Genomic DNA, 26,462 nt, shown 5'->3' with positions numbered 1-26,462 from the left:
GTTTCATAGCTTAAAACGTCGTCCTCATTATAAACAAAGCATTTATTTAATTAAGCAAAAATGGCTCGTTTTGATATTGAGAGATCTGTGAAGTCACATGGGCAAATACATATGACTGCCTCAAGAGCAAGACATCGACAAATAGTTATACATTTTCACACCATGCCTACTGGCATTCAGTCACTTAAAGGGGTGGTGTAATGCCCTTTTCACAAGATGTAAAATAAGTTTTTGTGTCTGTCCCTTTAAATGCAAATGAGCTGCTGCTCCGACACAGAGGACGGAGCTTCAACAGCTCCTTTTACCTCACACAGAAATGCACTGAACATTTTCAAAAACATTTAGCTTTTTATGTTCGAACCGGAGTCAGACAATGATGGAGAGACCCAAGAAGAAGTGACAACATGTAGAATGCAACAGGATAATTCTGAAAGGTTAGTTGATGAATTTATGTAGCTTATGTGTAGTTATCTTCTAGTCATTGATTAGCATATTCTGTCATGATAATCTATAAATCACGTTCCCGGGGCCGGGTTTATGTACATTTTAGGGTTTGTGATGTCACTAACCCGGGAGGAATGTTGTGTAGTCCCTACCAGCCATTTGTTGTAGTCCTTAAAAAGCAATTTCTTTAAAAGAAAATATCTCGCTTTGCTTTGAACTTTGAGCGATGTAATTTGTTGTTTATGCTCAAACAGCAACATTACACACTAACTAAAGTTAGAAAAGTGAAATTATAATCAACCACCCCTTTAACGGCTTACATTTGCTTACACTGGATGTGAGTGTCGTGTCAAATAGAACCCATTGGAATCACTGACGCTGTCTACACTGGATACAGTATACAGACGAAAAGTGAAAGCAATTTGAAAAGTGAAAGAAAGTTCGCTTTGACCCGTCCAGTGTAAACAGCTCATTTGCATCTCTATGCAGACTTCAGATGGATGCCAGCATCGGAAACAATTGGATGGTTTATTTTAATAGAGTTCAAAAGGTGCAGCACGCACATCCCCTTTAAAATTAAATGTTTAACATATTTTTTAATGAACATTCATTTATGTATAAGCTGCATTTTAGAGTATAGTGTTAATGATAAAGGTACTGTTTCCAACATCAATTACATTTACACTAAGCAGGAGGAGACAAAAATCATTAGGTACAGTTTCTACTTTCTGTACAGTTCACTCACCACAAGTCCACTGCCCGACCTAATGGAGGGACTTCTGCCTGCATCTTCCAGCATTCTCAGAAGTGTATCTACAGGGAGTTTTCCTTCACCTCCACGAGTCAAATTCTTAACATGCCTGTGGGAATTACAGCATGATATTAATCATTAACTTGTTAATTAGAGTGATGCTTGTTGCGTAACTAGTGATGTCCTGAGGGCAATGAAGGGCAATGAATCAATGTTATATTCCAGAAGATAATGCAAAATTATGTCAGCATTTTGGAGCCAAATATATGGGGGTTAATAATTATTAAGTCTTGTTGGCAAGAACGTGTTGGTGGCGTTTTATGCACAATATATCAGTATTTGGTACCATATCGGTTGATGGAAGATATTAAAAGCTTTTTATATATTGTCCAATATATATATATACTGTTAAGTGTAATCTCAAAATGAATATCCATTTTATACTGATGCACAAGGACAGGACAACCTGTCACTCACATAACATCACAGCAATAGCAAACCACAACCATCCAATCAATTCACGATGGACAGAATCAAGTCCCACCCTCTCAGCGTTGCTACATAGGGCAGATTTCCACCCAACTGGGCAGTTTTGAATTTGATTATGCCGGTAAAAATTGGTTTGGGCAGGAGGACAATATCTGGGTTGGTGTTGATGTTGTGGCTGAGCCTGCACTTTTAGCCAATCAAGAGTGATGGAAGGCAGATGTGATGATTCATGAGTGACGGGTTTTTAGCTGTATATTCAAGTAATTGCTATTTCAAAGTGGCATAAGTTGTAGCTACAGTAAAGAGTGGGAGAGTGACCCTCTAAAAAGATGGATAACATCTATGGTGGGAGATGACTCGAAGGCTCTTTGTAAATATAACCGAGAGAAATCGAATATGGGACTAGTTTTGTCCATCATCATGTGCACACTGGCCTGACCAGGACATCTGCAACTTTTAAACTGTCTAGACTCGTAAGCTGAAAGAGGTTTAAATCAACGATTAATGTTCAAAACTGTTCAAAGCTCTGCTTTATGTGCTACAATGTGTAATTCAAGTGAAACGTACTGTTGTTCTTTTTGAAATTAAAGCGAATCACAACGGAAAGTGCATTAATATTATTGTTGTTCATTTTTTTAACATGAATGACACATTTTCAGCTTTTATGGTGTGTGCAGGTGTTAAAGTTTGTTCATTTCTTAATCCGTGTTCCTGTTGTATTGTTCTCCTGGCAGGGAAATTGATTAATTTTTATCATTTTATTTTGTCATAATTTTTCAAGGAGGTAAATGGTCCTCATAAACCTTGGTTGCCATGACAATTAAATTCTATCCCATTCTTTTGGCTGTGAATATTTTTGCAGAGCTTTGGAGAGCTTTTGGGCTGAAAATCGTCAACCTTATCTGGCTTACTCTGACCTACATTTTTTCTTGTTTGAAAAGCCATTTCACTCAGATATACATCACAATAGGAAAGAAAAGAGTAATTGCAACTTAAGCATAAATTAAAAATGGAAAATGACTCTCACCAAAGCCCCATAGCACTCTCCTGCAGCACGTGAATGACATCACCACATTTGACGATAACGTCATCCTTGCCGCACTTTAAGTGATCCACCATTGCTCTATACCTTCCAGGAACCTAAAAAACAAGCAAACCAGCATAAAACAAGGTTAAAGCAAATCATTTAGACCATAGGTCTTCAACCCTGCTCCTGGATGCCCACTGTCCTGTAGAGTTTTACTCCAACCCTAATCAAACACACCTGAACCAGCTAGTCAAGCTCTTCAGGATCGCTTGGAATTTTTTTTTTTTTTTTTGATATAAACTCTGCAGGGCACTGGGCCTCCGGGAGCAGGGTTGAATACCTCTGATTTAGACAATATAAACCCAAAATCAATTAAACAATTAAAAGTTCCCCCCAAATAACTGAATCTGAGCGATATCTTAAGGTCAAAGCTCACCAGCAGCACATCGTCTTCTTCATCAGAGTCTGAGATGTTTGAGATGTCAGTGGTCCAGTCCTCCAGACCCTCACAGATGTCCACTGACTGAGAAGTCCCAGGCCAGCCTGCAACCCACAACCAGCCAAACCATAATGACATTTCCACCATATGGATTGTAAATCTTGCATTGCAATTACGTGATTCAATTTCATGCATATAAATGTGCCACAATTTACATATAACATATTAAAAAACCCATTCCAAAAACCCATTGAGTTCGATAGCATAGTACATTTTTCTGCACCTTATCAACCAGATTTAATTCCAATGAAAATGGCCTTCCCACGGCCTCTGACTCACTGCGACGGTTGTGGTGGCTGGGACGTGGAGAAACGAGGACTGGGTCTGTCAGAACAGGACTCACGCGGCCTGAATCGGCCTCTTCTGAGCTGACGGACGCCCCCTGGAGCTTGCTGTGAGGAAGGACATCAAAACAACCTGAGCAGCCAGTGATCTGTGTGGAACTCCAGGGCATGCACACGGACATATGCCTCACACTGACCCCACCAACCGATGAACCGAACAGAAACAAGGGCATCAAAAAAACACAACAACAACAACCATCAAACGTCATCACAAACAGGATATTCTTGAACAGGACTGCTGTCAGTTGCCTACACGTAAAAATAAATGGCAAGTAAACTCTGTATTAATGATTTGAGTGTAATTTCAAGTCAGTCAATTGAATTTCAGTAAATATTCAATAATAGCTGAGTTGACATGATATTGACTCCAATCCTGTTCCGTTGAAGAACATGACATTCAAAGAAATTGTTTTTTGAAAAACCAAATATAAAGTACTATGTGCTGTTTATATAAATACACAATTATTATTTATTACAAATATACATTGCATTCACTTAGGGTGAAGTATACATATGTCTGTCACATAAAAAATGAATCCTAATTGTTACATCATAATAATAATCCAAAATTGCACATTAGCCAATTAATTAGCCCATGACTAGACTAACAATACATTTAAACTAGATTTAGATGAATGAATAGGATTCAATGCTTCTTAGAACTTCTTCAACTTCACACTAAATGTTTGAAAATAGTTCATAATGCTTATTAAACAGTCATTTGCTAATAGCATTTTACATTTGGTTCTCCAAAGTCCAAGCCCAATGTTTCCATCGAGTAGTTTTCAAAAATGAGATCAAGAGTGTTTTTTCATGCCAGTATGATACAGATTAATATATCCATCATGCAGATGGGCTCAAAGCAAACAGTATTTATGAAGGTGATTTAGATAAGATAAAACCTGTTCATTATTGTGCTAAGTTTCAGATCCTTTCATATGCAGATGTTGATTTACACATATTACATCCATGCTATAGAAGAGATTGCAAATACAATGTGAGGGGTTATGGGAATACAGTGAGGATCACCTGTCGCCCAAGGGTGTAAATAATGGCTGCTCACTATCTGGGTGAGCATCACCTGAGAAAGAGGAAAGGCAGAGTTTGACCCACCAAGCACGACTCATTAATCAAGACCGATATTAACCGAAACGAAGATGCAAAGTAGGAACCTTTGTCAATCTTTTGCTGATTGTTGAGAATTTTTCTAATCTCAGTGAGCCATGCAATCTTCACATCTACTGTTGGAGCCTGCAAAATAAAACAATTAGGCTACAAAACACAGATCATTTGTTTCCCACTAGCAAATGTTTTTCTTATTTAATATTTTTTTCTGATTTAATATTTATTTTAAATTGTTAACTGTTATATCTATTTTATATACTGTGTATATATATATTTATATATAATGTTATATTATTTATATATTTTAATATAATATTTTAAATACTTTATTCTATTATTTATTTATTTTTTATTACAAGCTATATAATCATCACAACGATTTTAGTAATAAGTTAAACTAAACACCTCATACATTTCACGACTTCTGGACCGTAATGTATATGAAATCTGAATAAAAAATGGCTGATTAGTTCTTCTGAAGTACAGTATATTTAAAAACCCACATACAGTATTATTTAGTTATGCAAGTTCTACAAACAAATTTGCGTTCAGGACTTGACATTAACGTTCACTGTGAGGAGGTATTGAGGAGGCGTTAGCAAGTGATGACAGAGGCCCTTGTAACTTTTTATCCATTGCATTCTGTGGAGTTTTAACCTTGATCAAATGACTCACCTGAACAACATACACCTCCTCTTTTCCGTTGTACCAAATTTCAAACTTCTTTACATCCCCTTTGACGTTTTCTGTGATACCAACAGCACTCATCTGCAAATGAAAAAGAGGAGTCAAAGACCTCACTTGGAAATTCAGTAATGCAGTATTTTAATAACCTTGTGGGTTTTTAAACTGCCAATGAAATTTGAGTTAAGCCTAAAATCCCTTTCATAAAAATCTCTTTGAGCACACTTAAAATACGGCTGGAATAAACAAATAGGTGCTTAACTCCAACATCAGTGCAACACAACAAGCTCAAAAATTGGTTTAAGTGTAGAAAGTAGGTCAAAGTTGGCTGGTTAGCTGCATGGTGGATGCGGTAACTGCACCATCTGGCAGCCAAAATCATCTTTCTACATTGATGGTCATTCAAAAGTAGTCATGCATTCTGACCAATTAAATATTTAAATGCCAAATAGGTCGGTCTCTCACTCTCTCTCACCATCAGGCAGTGTTTGAAGCTGTACGAGGCTGTCCGATCATGTCCCTCTCCACTCTCCTCTCTCTTCTTGCAGAAAAGCAGAGCTCTTTCATGAAGGAATAGATGCCTTTGCATGGGTTTAAAGCGAGCCATGTCCTTCATGCGCGTTGGGCCTTTCCTATGGTTGATCCAGACGTTGAAGGAGCCCTGCATAAGGACGCGGCCCAGGTCACTCAATTCACCCTGGATACAAAGAACATGTAAAAAGGCAAATGTGGGAATGCAAATAGAAACTCGTTTGAAAGTTAATTGCAGGCCATATTCTAATAACAAAATCATGTTGCATCAACTGTCAGTCACGATAACTTTAAACATTAAAATGCCCCATTATGCTTTTCCGGATTTTACCTTTCATGTAGTGTGTAATATAGTCGTTTGTGAATGTAAAAGGTCTAAAAGTTTCAAAGATCAAACTGCACGATAAATTGAGTTATTGTCTCCCAACGGAAAGAACCGATTCTGAACTGCCTGAAATGAGTCGTCAGTAATTCCAGTCTTAAAACTTCCTGCCTGAACCTACGTAGGTTTGTAACAACTGAGCATAATGCCAGCATGTTGTCTTCAATGGCCAGCCCTTGACCAGCCCTCAAACACTAGTTGTAGCTGAGGCATGAAAGAGTTTGGTTCGGGTTGTTGACATGTCGTGAAGACGCTGCTTTCTGCACTGTGAATGCTAATCCACTTTGCATGCACTTCCAAAGGATGAGACTGTTACAGTAAAACCGACAGCATCGTTACTGTTTGTATCATTGAGTATGCAGTGCTGAGGAAGCCTCCGGAGCTGAAATCCAGACATGGTAATGGGCGTTTAGTTTCTGACACACGCTTTAAGCGGAAGACCAATCACAACAGACTGAGCTATCTGACCAATCCGAGGCTTAGCAGAGTAGGCTCGCAGAAAGGCAGGGAGTACAAAGCCCGAATCCTTGATCAAACCTTTTCAGGCACTGTGAGAAAAAAAGGTGATGCTGTTTTTGGACCTTGGATGCATGTAAACATATTGTTGGAGACCTTCGAAACAAAATTAGGAACCTTTAAAATAGCATAATAGGCGCACTTTAATAATCCTCCTGTCCATTATATAACCCTCCATTCTCATTTGTTGGCCACACCTCATAACCTGTGATGGCAATTTGATGCATGGAGTCATTGACGGACTTGAGGAGATCCAGCATGGCATTTAGCGCCCCCTGCAGCTCAGATGCATACTGTGAGTTTGAGCTGTGCTTTAGTAGTTCCTAATCAAAGAGACAGGAAGCACTTAGAGAAAATAATGGGGGAAATGTGGAATTTTGGATTTGGTTTGTTTTGGTTTGGTTAAGCACCTTCAGAAGAAGCTGGTACTTGGTTAAACGTTGAACAGGTTTCAGCAAATATGAGTCCAACCCTAGTTTATGATCCAGCTTCCTTTTACACTCCTAAATAAGAAAACAGAAAATAAATTTAGTAAAATAGAAGATTTAAAACTCATAACAGGATATAAACCATCCCACTAATTACTATCTATGCCTATAGATATCTGCGAGTGCTGTTTATTGTAATACTTTTAATCAATTGTTATTGTATGGTTGTGTGAATTCCGAAAAAATATCCACATCAATACCTGGATGAAGACTGAATCAGAACACTGCCTCCAGAGGGCATCTGAGCGAGGTTTGTTCTGGCAGTAGCGCTCGTAGACCTGAAAATTTTCTTTCTGCAAAACAATTCATTACAAGCGAACTGTTATAGGGCATAGATCAGTGGTTCCTATACTACTTTTCTAAGGCGTCACTATGAATCTTCAGCACCGCAGCAGAATAAATCATATTTACCTGAATTGTGAATGTGAGTTCACAGTCTATTGAATGAGAAGCAATAAAAGGCAGTGTACCAAAAATTTATGGCAAAAAATGTCTTTCTGTTGAGATGTCATCAGAGCCTGCATGCAAAAACAACGTCCAACGTGACCAGTCTAGTCACGAACAAACAATTTACGAACCAATGATTCTTACGAGTCGGTTCTTTTTAGTGAAATAAAGACATACAGCATGACCGGTAATGAAAAATACCAGTTTCAGTCAGTATGACTGAATCAACCCAATCAACTGTATACCTCACGTACTAAACAGCAAGTTATCATTATTTTCAGTCATGTCTATGTCAAAATGAATGTGTTTTGTGTCAGTATCATTACTGACCAATTGTTCATACTGTATGATATGTCATTAAAGATACATAGACTTGTTGAATTATATATACAGTGTGTGTGTGTGTGTGTGTGTGTGTGTGCGTGCGTGCGTGTGTGTGTATAGTCTAATGCCTGCATGTATTTGATCAAAGTACAGTAAAAACAGTAATATTGTGAAATAATACTGTAATATTGTTACAATTTAAAGTTTTTAATAAAAGTATCAATATATTTCAAAATGTAATTTATTCCTGTGATTTTCAGCATCGCTACTCCAGTCTTCAGTGTCACATGATCCTTCAGAAATCATTCTAATATGCTGATTTGTTGCTCAAGAAATGTTTCTTGTTGCACTGCTTAATATTTTTGTGAAAAATGTGATACTTTTTTCTTCAGGATTCTTTGAAGAATAGAAATTTCAAAGAAACAGCATTTAGTTGAAATAGAAATATTTTGTAACACTATAAATGCCTTTAGATATGACACCGAATTTCTCACCCTTTCCAGAAAGCGTGCTCCCACTCTTTCTGGGGACTCTAAGCAGCTCTCGAGGTCCTGCAGGAATATCCTGCATAACAAAGACAGGATCAGCATGAATGTGTGTTTATGTATCCATGTGTGTGGGCATATTTCTCACCTGCTGTGGAATTTATAGATCTCAGGCAGATTTCCAAACAGCTCTTCTTTCTTGTTTCGCAGTACAGATGGCAGTATATTAGAGAGAGATGGGTTATCCATCTCCGCCCTATAACCCTTTCACCAAGGAACAGGAAAAAATGTATGACTTTCAATTATTCTAAATATCTTCTCTTTTTTTTTAGCTCTTGAAGGGGAAAATCTGGAATCCACTGCTGCTTAAATGTATATCTAATGAGTGATTATAATCAAGGAATTAATCAATATTTTTCCTTCTAAATATCAAATGAGTTAAATGACTTCTCTAGGCTTGTGAGATTTTACTTTGTTATAAAAGTTACCAGTGTGATTACTGAAATGTTCTTTTCATATATTCTCTAATGTCTGATGTCAGTAATGCAGTGCTTGCTCATTTAGCCCGGCTTCCAGAAATGAAATATGGAAAGATGTTTTGTTTGAGAAAGGTCTTTAACATGTGAATACATACATCTGTTTTTCTAGGGTACCCTGACAACTATGGTCATTGAAGTCTATAGTTTAAGGGACCATTTCTCGGTTAAAGCCTTACTTTCTAGTTATATTAAAGTGCCCTCTCTTTGAGAGAAAGACCGTATTATCTTGATGTTTTGAGAAGACTCTCCTGTTTATAGTTAGAGCCTGGTCATAATCCAATCAATTATTGGAGATTGACTTGAGTTGTTGTTCTGGACATGCTGGCGCCCAGCAACCCAAATCTGTGACCTTCAAGGTCATGACGTAACTAACTTCAGGGTCCGAGTGTCGGCCGCATAATCGATGGAGATATACCTCAGTCTATCTGTATATGTGTGGAAAATTACTACGTTTATCTATTTCTTAGCCAATCAGAATCATTCAACCTGAAGCAAGGACGTAGCTTAGACCTTGGTGAAGGGTATAACGGCTGTGATCTTTGTAACTGTAAGCGGGGCGGCCTACGTACTCCATTGAGTCTTGAAGCTGACTTCTGCTGATGAATCTGCAAACTATCTTCAGTAAAAATTGTCTTTAATTTATTATAATTCTGACTCTTGTCTTAATGAATCATTTTTGGTTCTGGGTCTTTGACTGTAAATCCTCTTACACTCTAATGGTACACTTTTCCTTTCTGTTGCACCCTTAATCATTGTGCCAAGTGATCAGAGCCATCACAGTTTACTTTCTCTTTATATGGCAGTCTCTACCAATGGTTGTACAGAAAACATCAGAAAAACGTGTATGTACGTGACACGGCTCTGACTCACCGTGACACTATAAACTACAGTGTGAAAGGAAAGATGTGAATCCAAAATGATTGCATCCAAAGATCATCAACTATATCACAGCTGTTAGGCAAATGGCATGTGGGAGAACAAAACACAGACCAATTATTTCAAGGTCATTCGGTCAAGACATTACCAGCAAAACAGACAGCAGCTCCTCCACGTAGATTCTCTCCGTCTCAATCAGCTCCTTCATTACGTGGCTGTAGAGGCGAGGGATGCATGGGCAGAGAGAGGGGAAGAAAGAGATGAGGACAGAAAGGGAAAGAGACTGGTGAGAGACAGACAAAAAGAGGAGGTTCAGAAGGAATTCATGATTCGTGAACATACATTTTTTGTCAAGATATTGCATAAATGCTCACCGTTTGTGCTGGTCAGGGTTCTCAACTCCATCGGGGCCGTAGGATAGACAGCTGCGGTTCTCCTCGTAGTCGTGCATCACCTCTATCTACAGCACAAGAACCAGGAAAAAGTTCCTAAAGCTGTGAGCAACGAGTAGAACCGGTGCGCTTTGTATGATTTTGAGACGAACAAGGACGGTCAGCCAAACCTTCTTAGTGCTGGGACCTTTCCGTGAGCCCCTTTTACCAGGGAGTGCAAGATCAAAAGAAAACCTTAAACTGGAGTTCACATCAAAACCTTCGAAAAAGACAGAAAACAGTCAGACCGATGGCAATTGTTCACCATGAGCAAATGCAGTTTGAAATAGATAAACATACTGTGTTTAGGAGAGAACAGAGGGGATTTGCAGCGTGGCGAGTTCTCAGGCCTTGGAGCGACCAGCTGGATGGGTCTGACCTGAATATCAGCCAGCTTTCTCAGACAGGCCTGTCTGCTCTGGATCATTCCCTGTACTGTTGATACCTTCTCTGTGACAGCCTCTATCTGAGACTAGCATGAAAGCAAAAGGGGGTGAACTTAAAATAGGCCCTTGATCAATAGAAAATTATTAAGGACATACCATAGAAAAAGAGGGGCATTTTCACTACTGGTCTCAAAGGGTATATTTGTGCCGTATGTGTGTCAGTACCTGCAGCTGTGGTGTGAGTATTGCCTCAAACTCCAGACTGAGGAAGCCCGGGTTAGACCGCAGGACTGAGGCTGTCTCCATCAGTTTCTCAATATCCCGCAGGGCTACCTGCGCCCCCTCTTTGGACTGAAACTTATCCAGCAGCTGGTTAGCCATCAAATAGGCCCCCTCATCACACCAACGCACAGTCTGCCCATACAGAGATATGCAAAGTCTCTATGTGCTTTGCATAAAGTGCATAATACAGTATTACAAGGTTCTTGGATTTGCATTCAATACCTCCTCCAACCGCAACAGCAGGTCTCGTATGCGTGTGAGAGATGCCCGCTTGGCACGCAGAGCTGTTGTGAGAGTGTCACAGTGATGCCTCAGTTCATTGCAACGCTGAACTATTAGGGCAAGAGCGTAGTGATGACTTGCTGCAAGCTGGTGCCCATGCAGAATAATAATCTGAGCACGGCCCATTTCATCCTGCAAGAACAACAGAGCTAATAATCAAACACTTGTGTATATCAGTTGAAATACAGTTTAAAAGATGTTTCACCTTGTCAGCTCTCAACATCAGCATCAGTCAACATTTGTGGTGTGCAATGCATTTAAACTGAAGCACAGTCTCAAAAAGGTTTCTTTTCATTTTCTATGAATGCTTACCAGAAAAAAAGAAGAAAAAAAAAAGAAGAGGGTCACATATTTTAATCATTAAAATTTGAAACCTCTGCTGTGGTCTCCAGCATCTCGAGGTCTTTGAGCAGCTGCTCCGTCTGGGCCACTGTTGTCCCCACAGATGCAATTGTTTTCTCTTGCGTACTGAGTTTCTCCAGAATGGCCTCCATCTATGCACAAAGACAAAATAATTATTTTCAAAAATGCATTTAAGATCAATATTTCATATTGCATTCATTCAAGATTTTCACAAAAATATTATAGAGGATTTTGGCATTGGTATAATTACAATTTTTTACAATTACAATTAAAACAATTTCCACAGATGTTAAAGGGGACCTATTATGCCCTTTTTACAAGATGTAATATAAGTCTCAGTTGTCCCCAGAATGTTTCTGTGAAGTTTCAGCTCAAAATACCCCACAGATCATTTGTTATACCATGTTGTAAATGTCCATTTTTGAGTGGAAGGAAAAACATGCTGTTTCCGTGCATGTATCTTTAAATGCAAATGAGCTGCAGAAGAAGAGGGCTGAGCCTATACAACTCGTGCCTCAATACTCTGCCAAAAACTAAAACATCTGTTTGGTTTTGATTATCATCTCTATCACAGCCACACTCACGTGACATTGCAGTTCTTTATCATCATGAAAGTTTATTATCTGCATTCGTTTCTCAGTCTAAACTTCTGATATATGGTTTTCTGAGCGCACACATCTGAAGCACGAGCACAGAGAGCTGGATGTCTGACTGTGAGTATTATGCTGTTTTCCAGGCAGGTTTTTGAGCACGTAAATCACGACTTCAAACCACGACTCACGACTTTGTAGCGTTCCAGTCACGCCGAACTACCTGAGCGCAATATACATACTTATTGTTTCAGACACATAACATTGTAATACATAATCATGTGTGTATTATTATCATTATTATTATATTATTATTAATTTGACTGCAACGTTATATGTCCTAAAAGTGTATTCTCACCGTGTACCGCCTGCAGAAACACTGCATCCGTAGGGGCTGCCATTGTTGTTTTGTATGGTTTCGCGGGCTATGTGACGTCAGAGTTCGTAACTGGGAGTACATCGATCTAGTAAGAGTTCACGGGTGGAAAGTGTTTGACTGCCATTCCAGTGCACTTTCACGGGTATAAGGTCGGAAAAACACGGGTTACATTACAGGTTGCCTGGAACACGGCATTAAACTACGTTCTCTTTCACGTCTTTTTGTGCTTAAACTGTCAAATACACACAAGGTTATGTAAAAAACACACATCACATAAGTCTGTTGTGTTTGTGAACGTAAACAGCAAGTACAGAAATTGCATGTGTATATTAGATCTGTGTACTAAAGTGAAAACAGCGTAAATACAGTACCTACTGCTAAATATGTTGTCAATATGAATCAAACAACAAAAGAAAAACAGAAAATCACTTACGGCTCTTGATTGAATTACTTTAGTACCGGTAGCTTTAATAAGAATTAATTTCTAACATGAATGCTGCTGTTAAATGCTTTGGCGAGGGAATAAATATGGCAGACTGTATTACAGCTCAATCAGGGTGGGGTCTACTATGCTAATGGCACAGAGTCTGTCAGACGTCGTGGGCGGGGCCTGTGCAATGTGATGTCATATTAAATAGAAACTGCATACGGCTAATTCTGAGACATTAGGATTTATGGGGATTAAAAAAAAGAAGTGGGCAGATTTTTACCATTATAGGGTGGTTGTGTACACACACTGCCAACACACATTTACTGTATATTAAATTTTGCATAATAGGTTCCCTTTAAATTGTTTAAAGAGATAGAATCAGGCTTTCCAATGCTGGATATGAGAAAATAGACCAAATAAGACAAAAACAATTCACTAGAATGAATCAGACTTTCCAATGCTGCATATGAGAAATTAGACCGTTTCAGGCAAAATGATTTACTAGAATGACTTCCAGCGCATCTTATGAAAGAGGCGAGTACGCTGACTTTAGGACCAACAGAATCACTAAAATTAAATTGGACTTTCCAGTGTATACAGTATGATAGAGAGAGCCGAAACATCGTGTTAAACCTCAGCTCACAGTAGCGGACTTGATCTAGTAGCGAAGTACAATGACATTCAAAACAGCGATGTAGCAATTTATTGTGCTTTACCATGAATAGTTGGAAAAGCTTGTTACTACAAAAGCAGTGTTGTTAAAGTAGTTAGGTTAGTACACTTTTAACTCATTACTCCAACACTGGTCTGTACCTCATGGAAGCTCAGCTCGTATTGGAGGAGTTGAAGGTATTGTTGAAGCTTTAGGTGGTGCTTCTCAAAAAAGCCATCAAAAGCCATTTCCATGTCCCGTAACTGTGCCACGAGCCTGCAATAAACAAATGAAACATGATGAATTTGTACACAAAGAGCCTAAGCTGAAGTTCATTTTGATGATTGGCACAAAAATGCATTGTGAACTAGAGGAAGTTGAATGGGCCTCAACCAATCCAATACTAGGAGGATAAAAATTAAAAGAGGCAATAAAGACTGCATGATTTTGATTACCTGAAAAACATAAATACTCCTTGGAGAGTTATTCAGCAACCCGAAAGAGCAGACAATGATTTACTTACTCTGCTGGTGGTGAGTAATACTGTATGAAGGCTACCTCTGCACTCTTTCTTTGTCTTGGCTGATGTCTCTGTCTTCTGCTGCAGCACCTTCCATTGCTTTTGAGGCCTCGAGGTTTGAGAGCAGCTGACGTCCATCCCTCATAACTGACCTAATGTCATCCTGTAGTAGTTTTCAAATCATATGTCTTAATCAACCATAACTTAAATATATATTTTTTTATTTATTCCAGTATTAATGCTTTTTTATGTGTTAGCAACTTTTTTTCCCCCAAACACAGTGTTTGTTTTTTATATTTAATATATTTTCCAAGTCTGAAACCACATTGAAAGTCTGGGATAAAAAAAAAAAAAAATTATTCAACTTTTTAAAATATTGTATTCAATTAAAAACAATTGCTATGCTGGAAATATAATTTGCATTAGATCAAATTATATTAAATTAGACCATTTAAAAAAGTGTCAGACCCCACTGTTTATGTGCCCAATAGGCCCACTCAATTGTGAGACTCATCTCCATACCTTCATCTGTCTGTATTTGTCAGTGTGTGATCTGAGTAGGTACTCAATGCCACTGGCTTCATCGGGCAGCTCAATCTCAGACAGCTCTGTGCCGAATGTCTGCAGTAGTTGAGCGATCTCCTTCACTGTCACTGCAAAACTCTCTATGGCCTGGAGGAGGCAGCACAGATAGAAATATGCATTACTCAGCAGTTATTGCAATTATAGTTCAAAGCCTCCTTATCTAAAATCAGATATAAACATATTTATAGTTGCCAATCTAAATTAATTAATAGGAAGTAAACAGATATCCTTTAGTAAGTGATTTATTTCTCTTATCAGCATTAAATGACATACAATGCGATTTTGCAATTTAATTCCATTTTGTGAGCATATAATGATTTTTTTTTTGTTACAGCATAAATGACTTGTCATTTTCCTTTCTTGAAATCAGAAAGCTTACCGTTCGCAGAACTATCCAGTCACTATGGCATTGCTCCAGGTTACCACCAAACTCAGAGCTCAGCTGATTTTCATCAATGAAGCGAAGCAGGTCTGACAATGAGCTCAGCATTATCATCTGAATAAGGCAGAAAATAGCTAGGGAATTAATTAAGCACAGCATATTTAATGAAAATTTTATTAAATACGATTAATAATCCATTCGTTAAGCAGACTAACCTTGTAAGGGTGGAATGGCCTTTTAATGGCATTGTTATGGATAAATAAAGATTGAATAAAAATAGATGCAAATGTTTTCCCACCAGTGGGGATTCAAACGAATGACTGGTCTCAATATTATAGTTACAACTTGATGTTTGTTTTGCTGTTCAAGACTTCAGGTATGCATCTCATCACTATACATAAAAAAAACTATTGTTTTGTACCACAGAGGACTCTCGTCAGCTCTTACCGGCATCTTGAGCGCGAAGTCGTCCTGACTGAAGCGGAAACCGAGGTCTGTTCCAGTGGTCTGAAGGTGGGTTTTGGGCCTCAGCACTAGAACTAAATGCAAATGTCCAGGGAATGACATCTGAAGAAGAGACGTGATATTTCAGCAATTTCAGTACATGTTCAATTTCTTTCTTATCCCATAATGGGATGATTTAAAGAGTAATAATATGGTAATTTAATCATAAACAGCAAGGTGGCTGCTTGTATATCATCCTCCCACTTCAAATGTGTCCATAGATGTAGAAATCTAGGTCAGACACCCACATGTCCTGGATGCACATATTTAAATTGTAATTAAGTAATCACAGAAAAAGTTACAGTAATATCAAGAACAGAGCTCAATTTAGAATTAAAATGTGTTTTAAAAAGCCTTTACAAAGCTAACAAATGTGAAACAATTGCATTTTGTAACTTCAGTCTGACTACAAGCAACTACTATGCACTTTTGTCAGACCCAAGACAATCAATGTCAGTGGAAATCCAAGGCTGAATTTGTTGACTGTTAACCTACTAATGCTGACAAGAAAGTGTAGGCTGTCTGTCTTCTCCCTTTTTGACAGACTGATGATCAATAAACTTCATCAGAGACACTCACACTTTTCACTCAAATTGCTGTGCTGGTCTCCCATAATCATCAGAAAATGTACCCTTATGGTGCATATGTTACTTGCAATAAAACATATGCACAGCCAAAATAAGTCTATAATGTAGCCTATTATTATTGCATTAGTCATAATCCGCACATGGAGTTAAAAGCGTGGTCAGGTGTTTAAAAACGTGGCGATCATTGCACATAACTGTTCAAATGTAAAACAAACCATTGCTGACTGCAAAAATGATCACAGTAGGCTAATAACTAACAGTTAACATCACAAACGCGCGCGTGATCTAGTTTACAGTTTCTCTATAAAGCAGACTCCCACCCAGCGCCCGCAGTAGCGTGTGTCAGTTCTGCAGCAAAAACCCGGTCCAAAATAGAGAAGAATCCATCTTACCGCAGCCCTCTGGATCCGGGGCAGTCCCCTGAGTGGATTAGCCTCCGCCATTGTTTCTAATTTGTCCGTTTCGTGGGGATGTAGACCCACTTCTTAGCCTCACAACTTCCCTCCCTCCATGACTTTGTCTGCGGGACTGTGAGCAGCAGCAGAAGCAGCGAGTCGCAGAGCGGATGCTGCAGTGGCGACGACACCTTGACCGCACTTATCTGCTCATTACTGTCTGTCACACCTATAAAAATGACTCTTACGCGTAACAAAATCCATCCAAGAAACCACATTTTTTGTGTGATTTACTCGAATCAGACCTGATTGGATTATATTGCAAGTGTTACAGATAGTGAGGGAAACGAGTTATAAAATCCAGCACCATGGACAAAGGTCGATAGGCACTCGGCCAAATACCTTCTTCCCACCTAACACCACATCATCACCTGACTCACAAACAATAATTATAAAAAAACATAGGCCTATTTTAAAAATGTGATACAAAAATGATAAATCAATTATATATATATAAATAAATTATGAATAATATGTGTGTGTGTGTGTGTGTGTGTGTGTGTGTGTGTGTGTGTGTGTGTGTGTGTGTGTGTGTGTGTGTGTGTGTGTGTGTGTGTGTGATATGATGTTACATTTATAATAAATTAGTAAATATATAATAAATATAAATATATAAATTAATACAATATAATAAATTAATAAATTACACATTTAACATAATGTATCAATTTACTGATTTTATCGTATTTGGTTAAAATCCCATTTAATATGACTAAATCAACCTAATTATAGTAGTAATATAACATATCCATGGTTTAGATGTCCATGCATATATATATAGCCTACAGTACCAGTCAAAAGTTTGGAAACATAAAAAAAAATGATTAGCCTCGTGTTCACCAAGGCTGCATTTATTTAATCAAAAACACAGTAAAAACAGTAATATTGCGAGATATTATTAAAAATGAAAACAAATGTTTTCTATACAAATAAATGTGAATATTTGAATATATTTTAAAATGTAATTTATTCCTGTGTGTCACACATTGCTGCGGTGAAGTGCACGACTCAGGAGAATATGACCAAAAAAAATCCAATAATCCAGAACAAGAAAACTCAGGAGAATTAGCAACAACATAAAAGTCAGACGTAAACATCGACGATACCGGACACAGAACTAGGGAAAATCAGGGCTTAAATACATGGGGAGACATAATGATTGACAGGTGAACGTAATCAGTAACCAAGGGGAAAAACTAGGGAAAATAGGCAGTCAGACAGGGAGCATGATAATTAAAAAGAACATACACGTTACAGAACGCCCCCATCCAGGAAGGTGCGTCCTTGCACCATAACAGTCCAACTGAGGAGGGAGGGTGGGGGCTCTGGAGGGGGACGTCGAGCAGGCAAAAGGCTGGAACCAAGTGGCGCTGGTGGTAAGAGACCAGGGCGGTGGTGTTGGTTGGAGGAGCCAGGAGCAGGAGGAGTCAGCTGAGGACCCAAAGCGCAGCCAGGACGATGACCCACAGTGAAGTCGAGGGATGGAGGAGCCATGGTGAAGATTTGGCTGATGAAACCAGGGGGATGACTGACGGAGATGGAGCCGATGGAAGAGGAGACCAGGATGCAGACGGAGAGCCGACGAGACCGGGAGCCACCAATGGCAATGAAGGACAAGGTGGAACCGCAGAGACGAGCATCTGAAGTGGAGCCAGGGTGTCAGAGGACTGGTGGGACTGAGGACCAAAGCGGAGCCGAAGGGGCGGAGGAACGAAACATAGCTGAAGGCCCGTGAGTCCGTGGCACAGGCAGAGCAACATCTGACCAAGCAAAACAGGGAACACAGGAAGGCAGACAGGCAAACAGGGAAACCAAAACACCATGATAATAAAACAGAACAAAACAGAACATACTGTCACTTCTATTCTGTTATTCTGTTCTGTTAGTTCCTGTTTTGCCTACTCCGTTACTGATTATCTACAGATATATAATATAGTTATAGTTACATATAACCAGCTGCCTGTGTCTTCCCCCGAGCTGAAGCAAGCCCAGTCCATCTCAGAGCCAGGAGCAGATCACTACCTAATAGATCTGTGGTCCACAGATCCACTTCCATTTGAAATGTTTTAGATAGCAATTAGAGTGAGAAGTGTGAATGTCTCTGATGAGGTTGATAATCATATAGCCATTAAAATGGAGAAGACAGACAGCCATACACTACACTTACTTGTACATTAGAAAGTGCTGGCAGTCACTCAAATTAAGGACAGGCCTATGAAGTTTGACCTTAGTAAATGTTAAAGATCCCAAAGACCTGGATGGTGCTCAGCACGTTTCTGGCATGTTCTATGGCTTTATTGCCACTGTGATTAAGCTTTTTAATCTTTGTTCTGGACTTTCAGAATGAGAGTGAAAGTGGTCACAAAACACAGTGGTCTCAGTGCACTCAAGTCCGGTGGTCTCATCTCGAGTCAGGTGGTCCCAAAGTTACTTCCAATGTCATCTGCGCTGTTTGTGATGGCTACTGCCATCTTGTGTGTTTGGGCCACACACACTTCTATAGCTCCTCCCCAGGCGCAGAGGCAGTGGCGCCTGCTCGTGAACTCTGTCTGCTCTTTCAAAGCCAAGGAGCCTGAATCTGAACTCTCAGTCTGCCCTGTTATGGCCAAGGACACCATCCGACCATAAACTCGCTGCTTGTCCAGTATTGGCCAAGAAGGCTGTTCTTGAACTATTTGTCTGCCTAGTCATGACCAAGGAGACTGATTATGAACTATCTATCCTATCTGTTACGGCCATTGAGGCTGTCAATAATATCTCTGTGCTCTGTTTCAGTGCTGCCGTAGTATCCACCACCGACAATACTGTCATGGTTCCAGGCTCCAACATGGTCTTTACAACAGCCATGGGGGTATTGTTCAGTCCTGTCTGCTCTGCTATGGTAGTCTTGAGCTCCACCTTAGGGGACTTCTGCTCCGCCTGCACTGCCATGGTGGTCTTCTGCTCCACCCTGGTGGTCCTCTGTCCCTTCAGATCCACCCTGGTGTTCCTCAACTCCATCTGCTCCACCGTGGTGGTCTTCTGTTCCGCCTTTCAGGTCTCCTGCTCTTCCGGCTCCACTTGGTCACTGCCAACTCCACCCTGGCTCCCTGTACTGTGAGCTCTGCCCTGGGTAGGGTTGCACCAGCCGTTCGTAAGTTCTTTCTTAAACTGGAACGTAAAGTTCACACTAGAGGCTTAGTAACTACTAGCTAGTTTGTAACTAACTCTGTACTTTATTCCATTGCACCATTTGTTCGTAAGGCAGAACGTAGCTAGTAGGTCGTAAGCTCTCCGTAAAGTAATGCGTAGTCACATAATATGACGTTTAGCCTCGATGATCCAATAGCAGCCTTCAAAACCGTGAGCAGAAGTTGTTTAAATGCTGTGAATTTCAGTTTATCCTTCATTCTAACTTCTTTTGCCTCACTTAACTAACAGTAAAAATATGTTTCCATTAAATACGACACTTAATCATGAATCACTTAATCACTTAATCAAGTGTTTTTATATTTAACTTACGTTCAGAAACGAATTAATAAGGATAAATAAATAAGTAATGATACAAAAAAACATAAGAAATAACATTTATTGATTATGACTGATTTTATGTGACATGCACAACACGGACCGATGGGACAGATGCACACAGCGGCGCGCCGTAGGACGGACGTAGGACTGAGCTAGACCCAAGAGAGAGATAAGCAGCCTCAATCTCCTCATTTACATCTATCACTTTGGAGCCCTCTGCTGTGAGTCTTTTGAAGTTATCTTGTAGCTCCTGTACATCTCCATGTGGGTCCTCATTATATGGTTGGTGAGTCGGGAAAAAAGTCTCTTTACTATTGTTCGCTCCATTTTCAGCTCTTCGAGTGACTTGGACTCAGCCATGTTGCTTTGTTGGACGGACAGGTGGACGGCAGGTAGTTGGTTTCCTCCAGGCCCCCAGGTGGAGTCTTCCCTCTTTGTGGCGGGCTTTTGTGGCGTCTTCACTGGTCTAGGCCGGTTTTTCACTGTCAAGTGTTTTTATAACTGTGAGGTGCCCACACTTGAAAAGGACCAGACTTCGGATTACACTCAGAAAAAGATTTATTTTTGACCAGTTGAACAGGATCAAGATCGGGAGTAACAGGTGAAAAACCTTTAAATAAAAAAAAAAAAAAAAAAAAAAAAAACATTTTGAATAAACAGGTACTTTCCCAACACAGGAAAGGTAAAATGCATTTTACAGGAACCACACACACAGGTAAGTAATGCACAACTAAACAAAGATTAACCAAACTCTGTTTTTTTACACAAAATAACTTGGTTCTTTTTACCCTGCATTTTACTAGACTTTCCATATAGATTAATTCCTAATTCTTTTTAACTATACCAATTTAAGCATTTGAACTTATCAGTTTAGTATCTCTATAAGCCAAGCAATAACAATTACTTTAATTTAATGTGTTAAATACCACATTTAATACACGTTAAATACCAAACAGACAAAGGATCCAAAACGAGAGTCCATGTGAAACAAGAGTCCATTTGAGCTTACCGATAGCCCATTACGATCAAAAGTCCTAGTTCCTCACAGTGAACACGTTTGTGCCTCTGCCGTCCTCTTAGTCCGTCGCACCCCAGTCAAATGACTGATGCGCGTATTTGAAATCCACTGATTGAACTGGGCGCGAGCTTCTGATTTCCCCTATTCAATTCACCTGGTCGAGCATGCACCAACGCATGCGCAAGGGAGGAAATGACGAGTACACGGGAGACAGCCACACCTCCACCGGGTTAGTGCGACAGTGTTGATGAGCCGCTAACAAAGTAATTTATTCACATAATGTTCTCTCTTTTAAAATGTAAGTGAGTTTAAATGTCAGCATTATCATATGTCTAAAGAATTGAAGTCTGTCAGGTAAAAGAAGAGCTTATTGATGCAGTTTAGTCTGCCTGCTATTTTAGTCGCTGCCGCTACTCCTGATCGGAGGCTTCCGTAAATATTTAGTTTATACATAGAGTTAAGCTTCAACTAAGTTTAATGGTGCAATGCAAAAATATTTAGTAGTGCGTAAGTTGTATCTTAGTCCCCATTTACGCACAGCTGGTGCAACCGGCCCCTGGTCTCTAGGCCCATTTCCGCCACACAGGCCTGAACCTCCATCCCTCCCCCTGAACCGCTTCTGCTCCACCACCCTCCTGGACTCAGTTTTAGGAGCATCTGAAATCTGTTCCATAACTCTTTCCACGCTATTGACGTAAATATCCGTTATTTTTGAGAAAACGGTTGCCCGACATTGACGTAAATTTTCAGCTTTCCGTTTTTTCACTGTTATACGGTAGGGGGCACTATTACGCATATTCTGAAAGAGTACAGAATCTCCTGATCAAAACACAGGGCGAAAAAGAAGCAGAAACATGCGATATCATATGTAAGCAGATGCATATTTAAAATATCGCGACCATCAACATTAAACAGCAAATCACTGCCTAATGTTACTGAATGAAATGTCAACGACGAGCTACAGGACTGTGAAGCTTTGGGGGTGTTAATGGATTCAATCTACTTCATCTATGTTTTGATACCTTGTTCTGAATCCGATCTGGATGTAGGCTTTGACAAAAAAATTATTTTCTCAGCTTTTTGCTCAATGTTTGCTCAAAACTTACCCATATTCAAGTGTTGATAAAAAAGGAATGAACGAAGCTAGAATAAAACAGTTTTTTTTTAAGTAGAGAGTCTGTTCTTTCTTTTGATATATTGCATGTTCAGATATTCATACAACAAAATATTCTGAGGGCCATGAAACTTTTGTGAAAATGGTCATAAAGGCTTTTTTTTTCAAAATCGATGGCAGGTAAAGAGTTAAGGGGGGCGGGGGTTCTTTCACGATTACTGTCTCTGTTTTCATGAACTTTTTTTGGTATTATTTTGATATTCTATTGTATTGTTGTGCCTATGTTCAGTTTCTGTGCACAGTTCCTGTTCCCCTTGTCTTCATCATTATCCTGTTAGCTTCCATAGTTACCCTTGTTTGTTACCATGTCAACTAATCACCTACACCTTTCCTTTATTTAGCCCCTTGTCATCTTGTGTATATAAACCCTCAGTTATCTTCTGTTACTCGTCTTCTTGTGTTAACATTTCATATTAGTGTTTCTTGTGATGGTGCCTTGTGTTTATTAAATGTGATTTCCTCATTCATCTGCGTCAAGCTTCTTTCAGATGGGTTATCAAGTCAAGCCAGTAGCCTACGTGATAAGGGAACACTAACACTTCTTCAAAATGTCTGATTTCCTTTTTTTGACCAAAATGACCTCAAAATGACCATGAAACAGTTTGTTCACTGAATGTCCATAACAGAGATTAAAAAGCTTAATCACAATGGAAGCCATGCTGAAAACATGCCAGGAAGGTGCTGAGCGCCATCCAGATCTTTGGGATCTTTGGGCATTTACAAAAGGTCAGGCCAGAGTTCATAGGTCTTTACTTCATTTGAGTGACATTGGTTTTGTCACAGAGAACTGCGAGCACTTTCTAATAAAGAGGGAATCCATCCTCTGGGCTCAGTCGACACAATCCCATTATGGACAAAGTGGGAGTGTAGACAGATTGAGAGAGATTAAACTTTGAAACAATCTGTGCCAACTGTGGGTAAACAGCACCACAACCAAGCTGTACATTAATCAACAGACAAAAATGACTGTTAGATGGTGTTAGTGTTATATCTGTTATAGATCTGTTAGTGAGTTTTTCATGCAAACAGTAATCATTCAGATGCCGTCTAGGGAGGATGTGTATAACATTGTATATATTTGTAGATCCACTTTAAGTCATTCATTAACATAACTTTGGATCGTTACTTAAAGTTAATCAATTTCAAAGACAAATCTGCTCTATTATTTCAAGCACGTTTGAAAAGGGTCTGTAGCTGGTTAGAAAAATCAGAAAAGTTTAGAATAAAAAAATATTATACAATCATTTTTATGAAGGATACAAGACGTGAAAAATGACTTAATTATTTTTCAGAAGGATTCTAAAATATTTTCTGTGATTATTCACTCATTTATAAATAAGTAATTATTTATGTGTGCACAGTCTTTGACACTTTGTTACCTGGGCTTTACCTCTTTCTCAACAAGCCTGCTCCCTCCCTAAAGTGTAATTACAGACGCCCCTGAGCTCTTCTGTAATTACCTTTGGATTAAATCCTAAGTCTTCACACTTTGAACTAAAAATGGACCTTAGATATTAGAAGTTAGGGACTAAGGTGTTTTATTTTCTAACAATTTTTTTATATTTTTTTTAATATGGAGGTTGATTGTGTAATGCTTATGTAATTTTCTTTAGTTACATCATTGCAATCAAAATGTCCCTAATATAAGAAAGGTTTAAGTGAATCAATTAACCTATCACACTTTTTATTAAAGAATGCTTTGATAATTTGATGCTGTTTAATATGTCCTAAAAATAAAGATTCTTAACTTAATGTTTTGACTCGACCGTAGCTATTTAAGTAAATTCTTAGCAATAAGTGGATTACGCTCAAGAAATGTCCTTAGGGTGCCAATTCTTGCACCGGCGACACAAGCGCCATCTGATTGCTCTTTCTGAACTCCTGGGATTGGTAAAGACCTTTTCATAAATACGATGTCATTGGATTGCCAGTACCTGAGAGGAGGGAACAGATGGAAGGAAAAGCCATCTCAGTGAACAGTGACGTTAAGAGATTTACCTGCTGTTGAGCAAATTGGGATTTCATAATAAGCTTACATACACCTTTTGTGCAAGGTAGCACCTTTAATGTGTGGGGATTAAAAGAATATAATTAAAATAATAAAGAAAATAATTTAAGGAGCATCATTCAATTCATCATTGTAGCTTTCGTATAAGGAAAGGCTTATGTGCCCATGCGGTCACTGGGTTCCCAAGCCTGTTGGCCATCTGGAGCAGCAAGACTCCTGTTTTATCCCTATACTATTGTCTTTCTTTTTGCGTTTCCTTGATTTTTCAAGGAATGATGATGATGATGATGAAGCAGCCAACATTAAATGTTGTGTCCTTTTAGGCATAAGTTGAAAAAGAACAAATAAATGATTAATAATGGAAATCCTACAATATATACACACAGTTTTCTATCTAAAATTGTGTACAAAAATATGTGCAGTTCTATATTAAGGTACAGGGTGAATGGTCTATGTTTAGGCCTTCCACTTTGTTTTGTCTACTGGGCATTTAAAATACTCAGAGGAGGTCCTGACATCACTCACGGCTGTTTTGAAGTTTGACCCATTCCGCCTTGTGTAATATTTGCAGGTGTGAGTGTCCTGCTCATGTTCCAATTGCAGTCCAGCTGCTTTGACGTTTATAGGAATATTTTATTTACATTTATATCGTGAGGCCTTGTTAAATAAAAAGCTCAATTAGGTGATGGACATTTCATAGGACTAAACTTGAGGTCTTCGCCTCACTTTCTACTGTTTGTTTATTTATTTGTTTGTTTGTTTATTTATCCGATTAGCATAGACAAATTGATCAGTCTCCTGACATAATGCTTTACCAATTTTTATCTTTATTCTGAACTATATACAATGTATTTGTACTACAGTATAAGATTATGTATAAAAATAAATGAAATGTATTGCATTATATTATATTATATTATATTATATTATATTATATTATATTATATTATATTATATTATATTATATTATATTATATTATATTATATTATAAAAGTCATACTTTACCATAATTTATTTAGATGCTACTGTACATTCTTACATCCACCTCTGGTTAGACCATGAGGTGAGTAAAGCAGAGTACATAATTTATAAATAAGTTTAACTTGATGGTTTGGGTGAAGACAATGCTCCACACTGTGCCCATTTTAATCTTTAAAATCTGGAAAATCAGCTTATTGTTTGTTAATAACCTACTATTACAAGGGCTATGGGGCGGCAGTGGCTCATTGGTTCATGTAGGTTGTCTACAAACCAGAAGGTTGGTGGTTCAATCCCCGGTTGACCAAGTGTCGAGTGTCGAGGTGTCCATGAGCAAGACACCTAACCCCAGCTGCTCCCGACAAGCTGGATGGCACCTTGCATGGCAGACACCGCCGTCCGTGTGTGAATGGGTGAATGTGAGGCATTGTAAAGCGCTTTGGTGGCCATTGGGTCTGTGAAAGCGCTATATAAATGCAGTCCATTTACCATGACAAATCATTTTGATATAAAGCCAAAAATACACTGAAAAGTAAAACAAAATACAAAAACAAAGTAAAAACAAAAAACAATTTATTGCTTCAAGTCAATTGTAAATCTGACTAATTGAGATGCATAACCATGTCCCAATCCAGTCACAGTACTCTGTCATAATTCTCTTGTTTTAATAATTCTCTTCTCTTGTTTTCTTGTTTAATGTTTTCATTTCCAGGGATAGAAACTTCATACATTTTAGACTAAACCCTTGCAAGCTTCCCGTATTTCTTTGGTGTAATTCCCCATTTTTATTTGTATTTATAAACATTGCGTAGCCCTAAATAGCATGTTAAGTGTTTAATTGGATTGACAGAAAGACAACAGCATCTGAATCAGAGCAGCACAAGCCATCAGAGCAAAGGTCCGAGTATAAAACCCTTCGCCTCTGAGTCTCAACCGCACTCTCTGACTACACCAGACGGGCTGCGGATTACCAGAGAGAGGGAGCAGATCGCAC

At 38.9% G+C, this 26,462-nt stretch overlaps 1 protein-coding gene and 1 long non-coding RNA gene across 3 annotated transcripts; one reads left to right on the top strand and one right to left on the bottom strand.

Moving 5' to 3' along the window:
• Positions 1–1,150: 1,150 nt before the first annotated feature.
• LOC130082804 (proto-oncogene DBL) lies at positions 1,151–16,934 on the bottom strand. Of its 2 annotated transcripts, none has more exons than XM_056247678.1 (26): positions 16,717–16,934; positions 15,681–15,800; positions 15,231–15,347; positions 14,789–14,938; positions 14,305–14,429; positions 13,908–14,022; positions 11,707–11,826; positions 11,273–11,464; positions 10,994–11,182; positions 10,683–10,854; positions 10,514–10,602; positions 10,326–10,411; positions 10,100–10,166; positions 8,685–8,800; positions 8,546–8,615; positions 7,481–7,573; positions 7,203–7,295; positions 6,990–7,115; positions 5,839–6,060; positions 5,355–5,447; positions 4,727–4,805; positions 4,584–4,635; positions 3,490–3,686; positions 3,148–3,254; positions 2,712–2,824; positions 1,151–1,304 (listed from the first exon to the last, which is right to left on the bottom strand). In XM_056247678.1, exons 1-26 carry the CDS (start codon positions 16,765–16,767, stop codon positions 1,166–1,168), a joined length of 3,093 nt encoding a protein of 1,030 aa, XP_056103653.1. In that variant the 5' UTR covers positions 16,768–16,934; the 3' UTR covers positions 1,151–1,165. The 2 variants fall into 2 exon arrangements, with proteins under 2 accessions (XP_056103653.1, XP_056103654.1); XM_056247679.1 differs by having other exon boundaries at positions 3,490–3,602.
• On the top strand, positions 15,658–26,462 carry LOC130082810 (uncharacterized). Its single transcript, XR_008806794.1, has 3 exons — positions 15,658–15,746; positions 26,181–26,239; positions 26,319–26,462. It is a non-coding gene; the product is annotated as an uncharacterized LOC130082810 (long non-coding RNA).

Source organism: Rhinichthys klamathensis, unplaced genomic scaffold (assembly GCF_029890125.1).
Source record: "Rhinichthys klamathensis goyatoka isolate OS25496 unplaced genomic scaffold, OSU_Roscu_1.1 h1tg000050l_1, whole genome shotgun sequence".
NCBI lineage: Eukaryota > Metazoa > Chordata > Actinopteri > Cypriniformes > Leuciscidae > Rhinichthys > Rhinichthys klamathensis.
Note: the sequence above shows the minus strand (reverse complement) of the source record. Positions and strands in the feature narration are given on the sequence as shown.

Bases quoted from the DNA above. Each gene is read 5' to 3' on its own strand.
- LOC130082804 (XM_056247678.1), bottom strand. From the start codon at position 16,767: ATGGCGGAGGCTAATCCACTCAGGGGACTGCCCCGGATCCAGAGGGCT. The intron at 7,574-8,545 runs GTGAGAAATTCG...ATTGTTTTGCAG, and splicing joins GAGCACGCTTTCTGGAAAGG to AAAGAAAATTTTCAGGTCTA. The intron at 1,305-2,711 runs GTGAGAGTCATT...TAATTCCCACAG, and splicing joins GAGAGTGCTATGGGGCTTTG to GCATGTTAAGAATTTGACTC.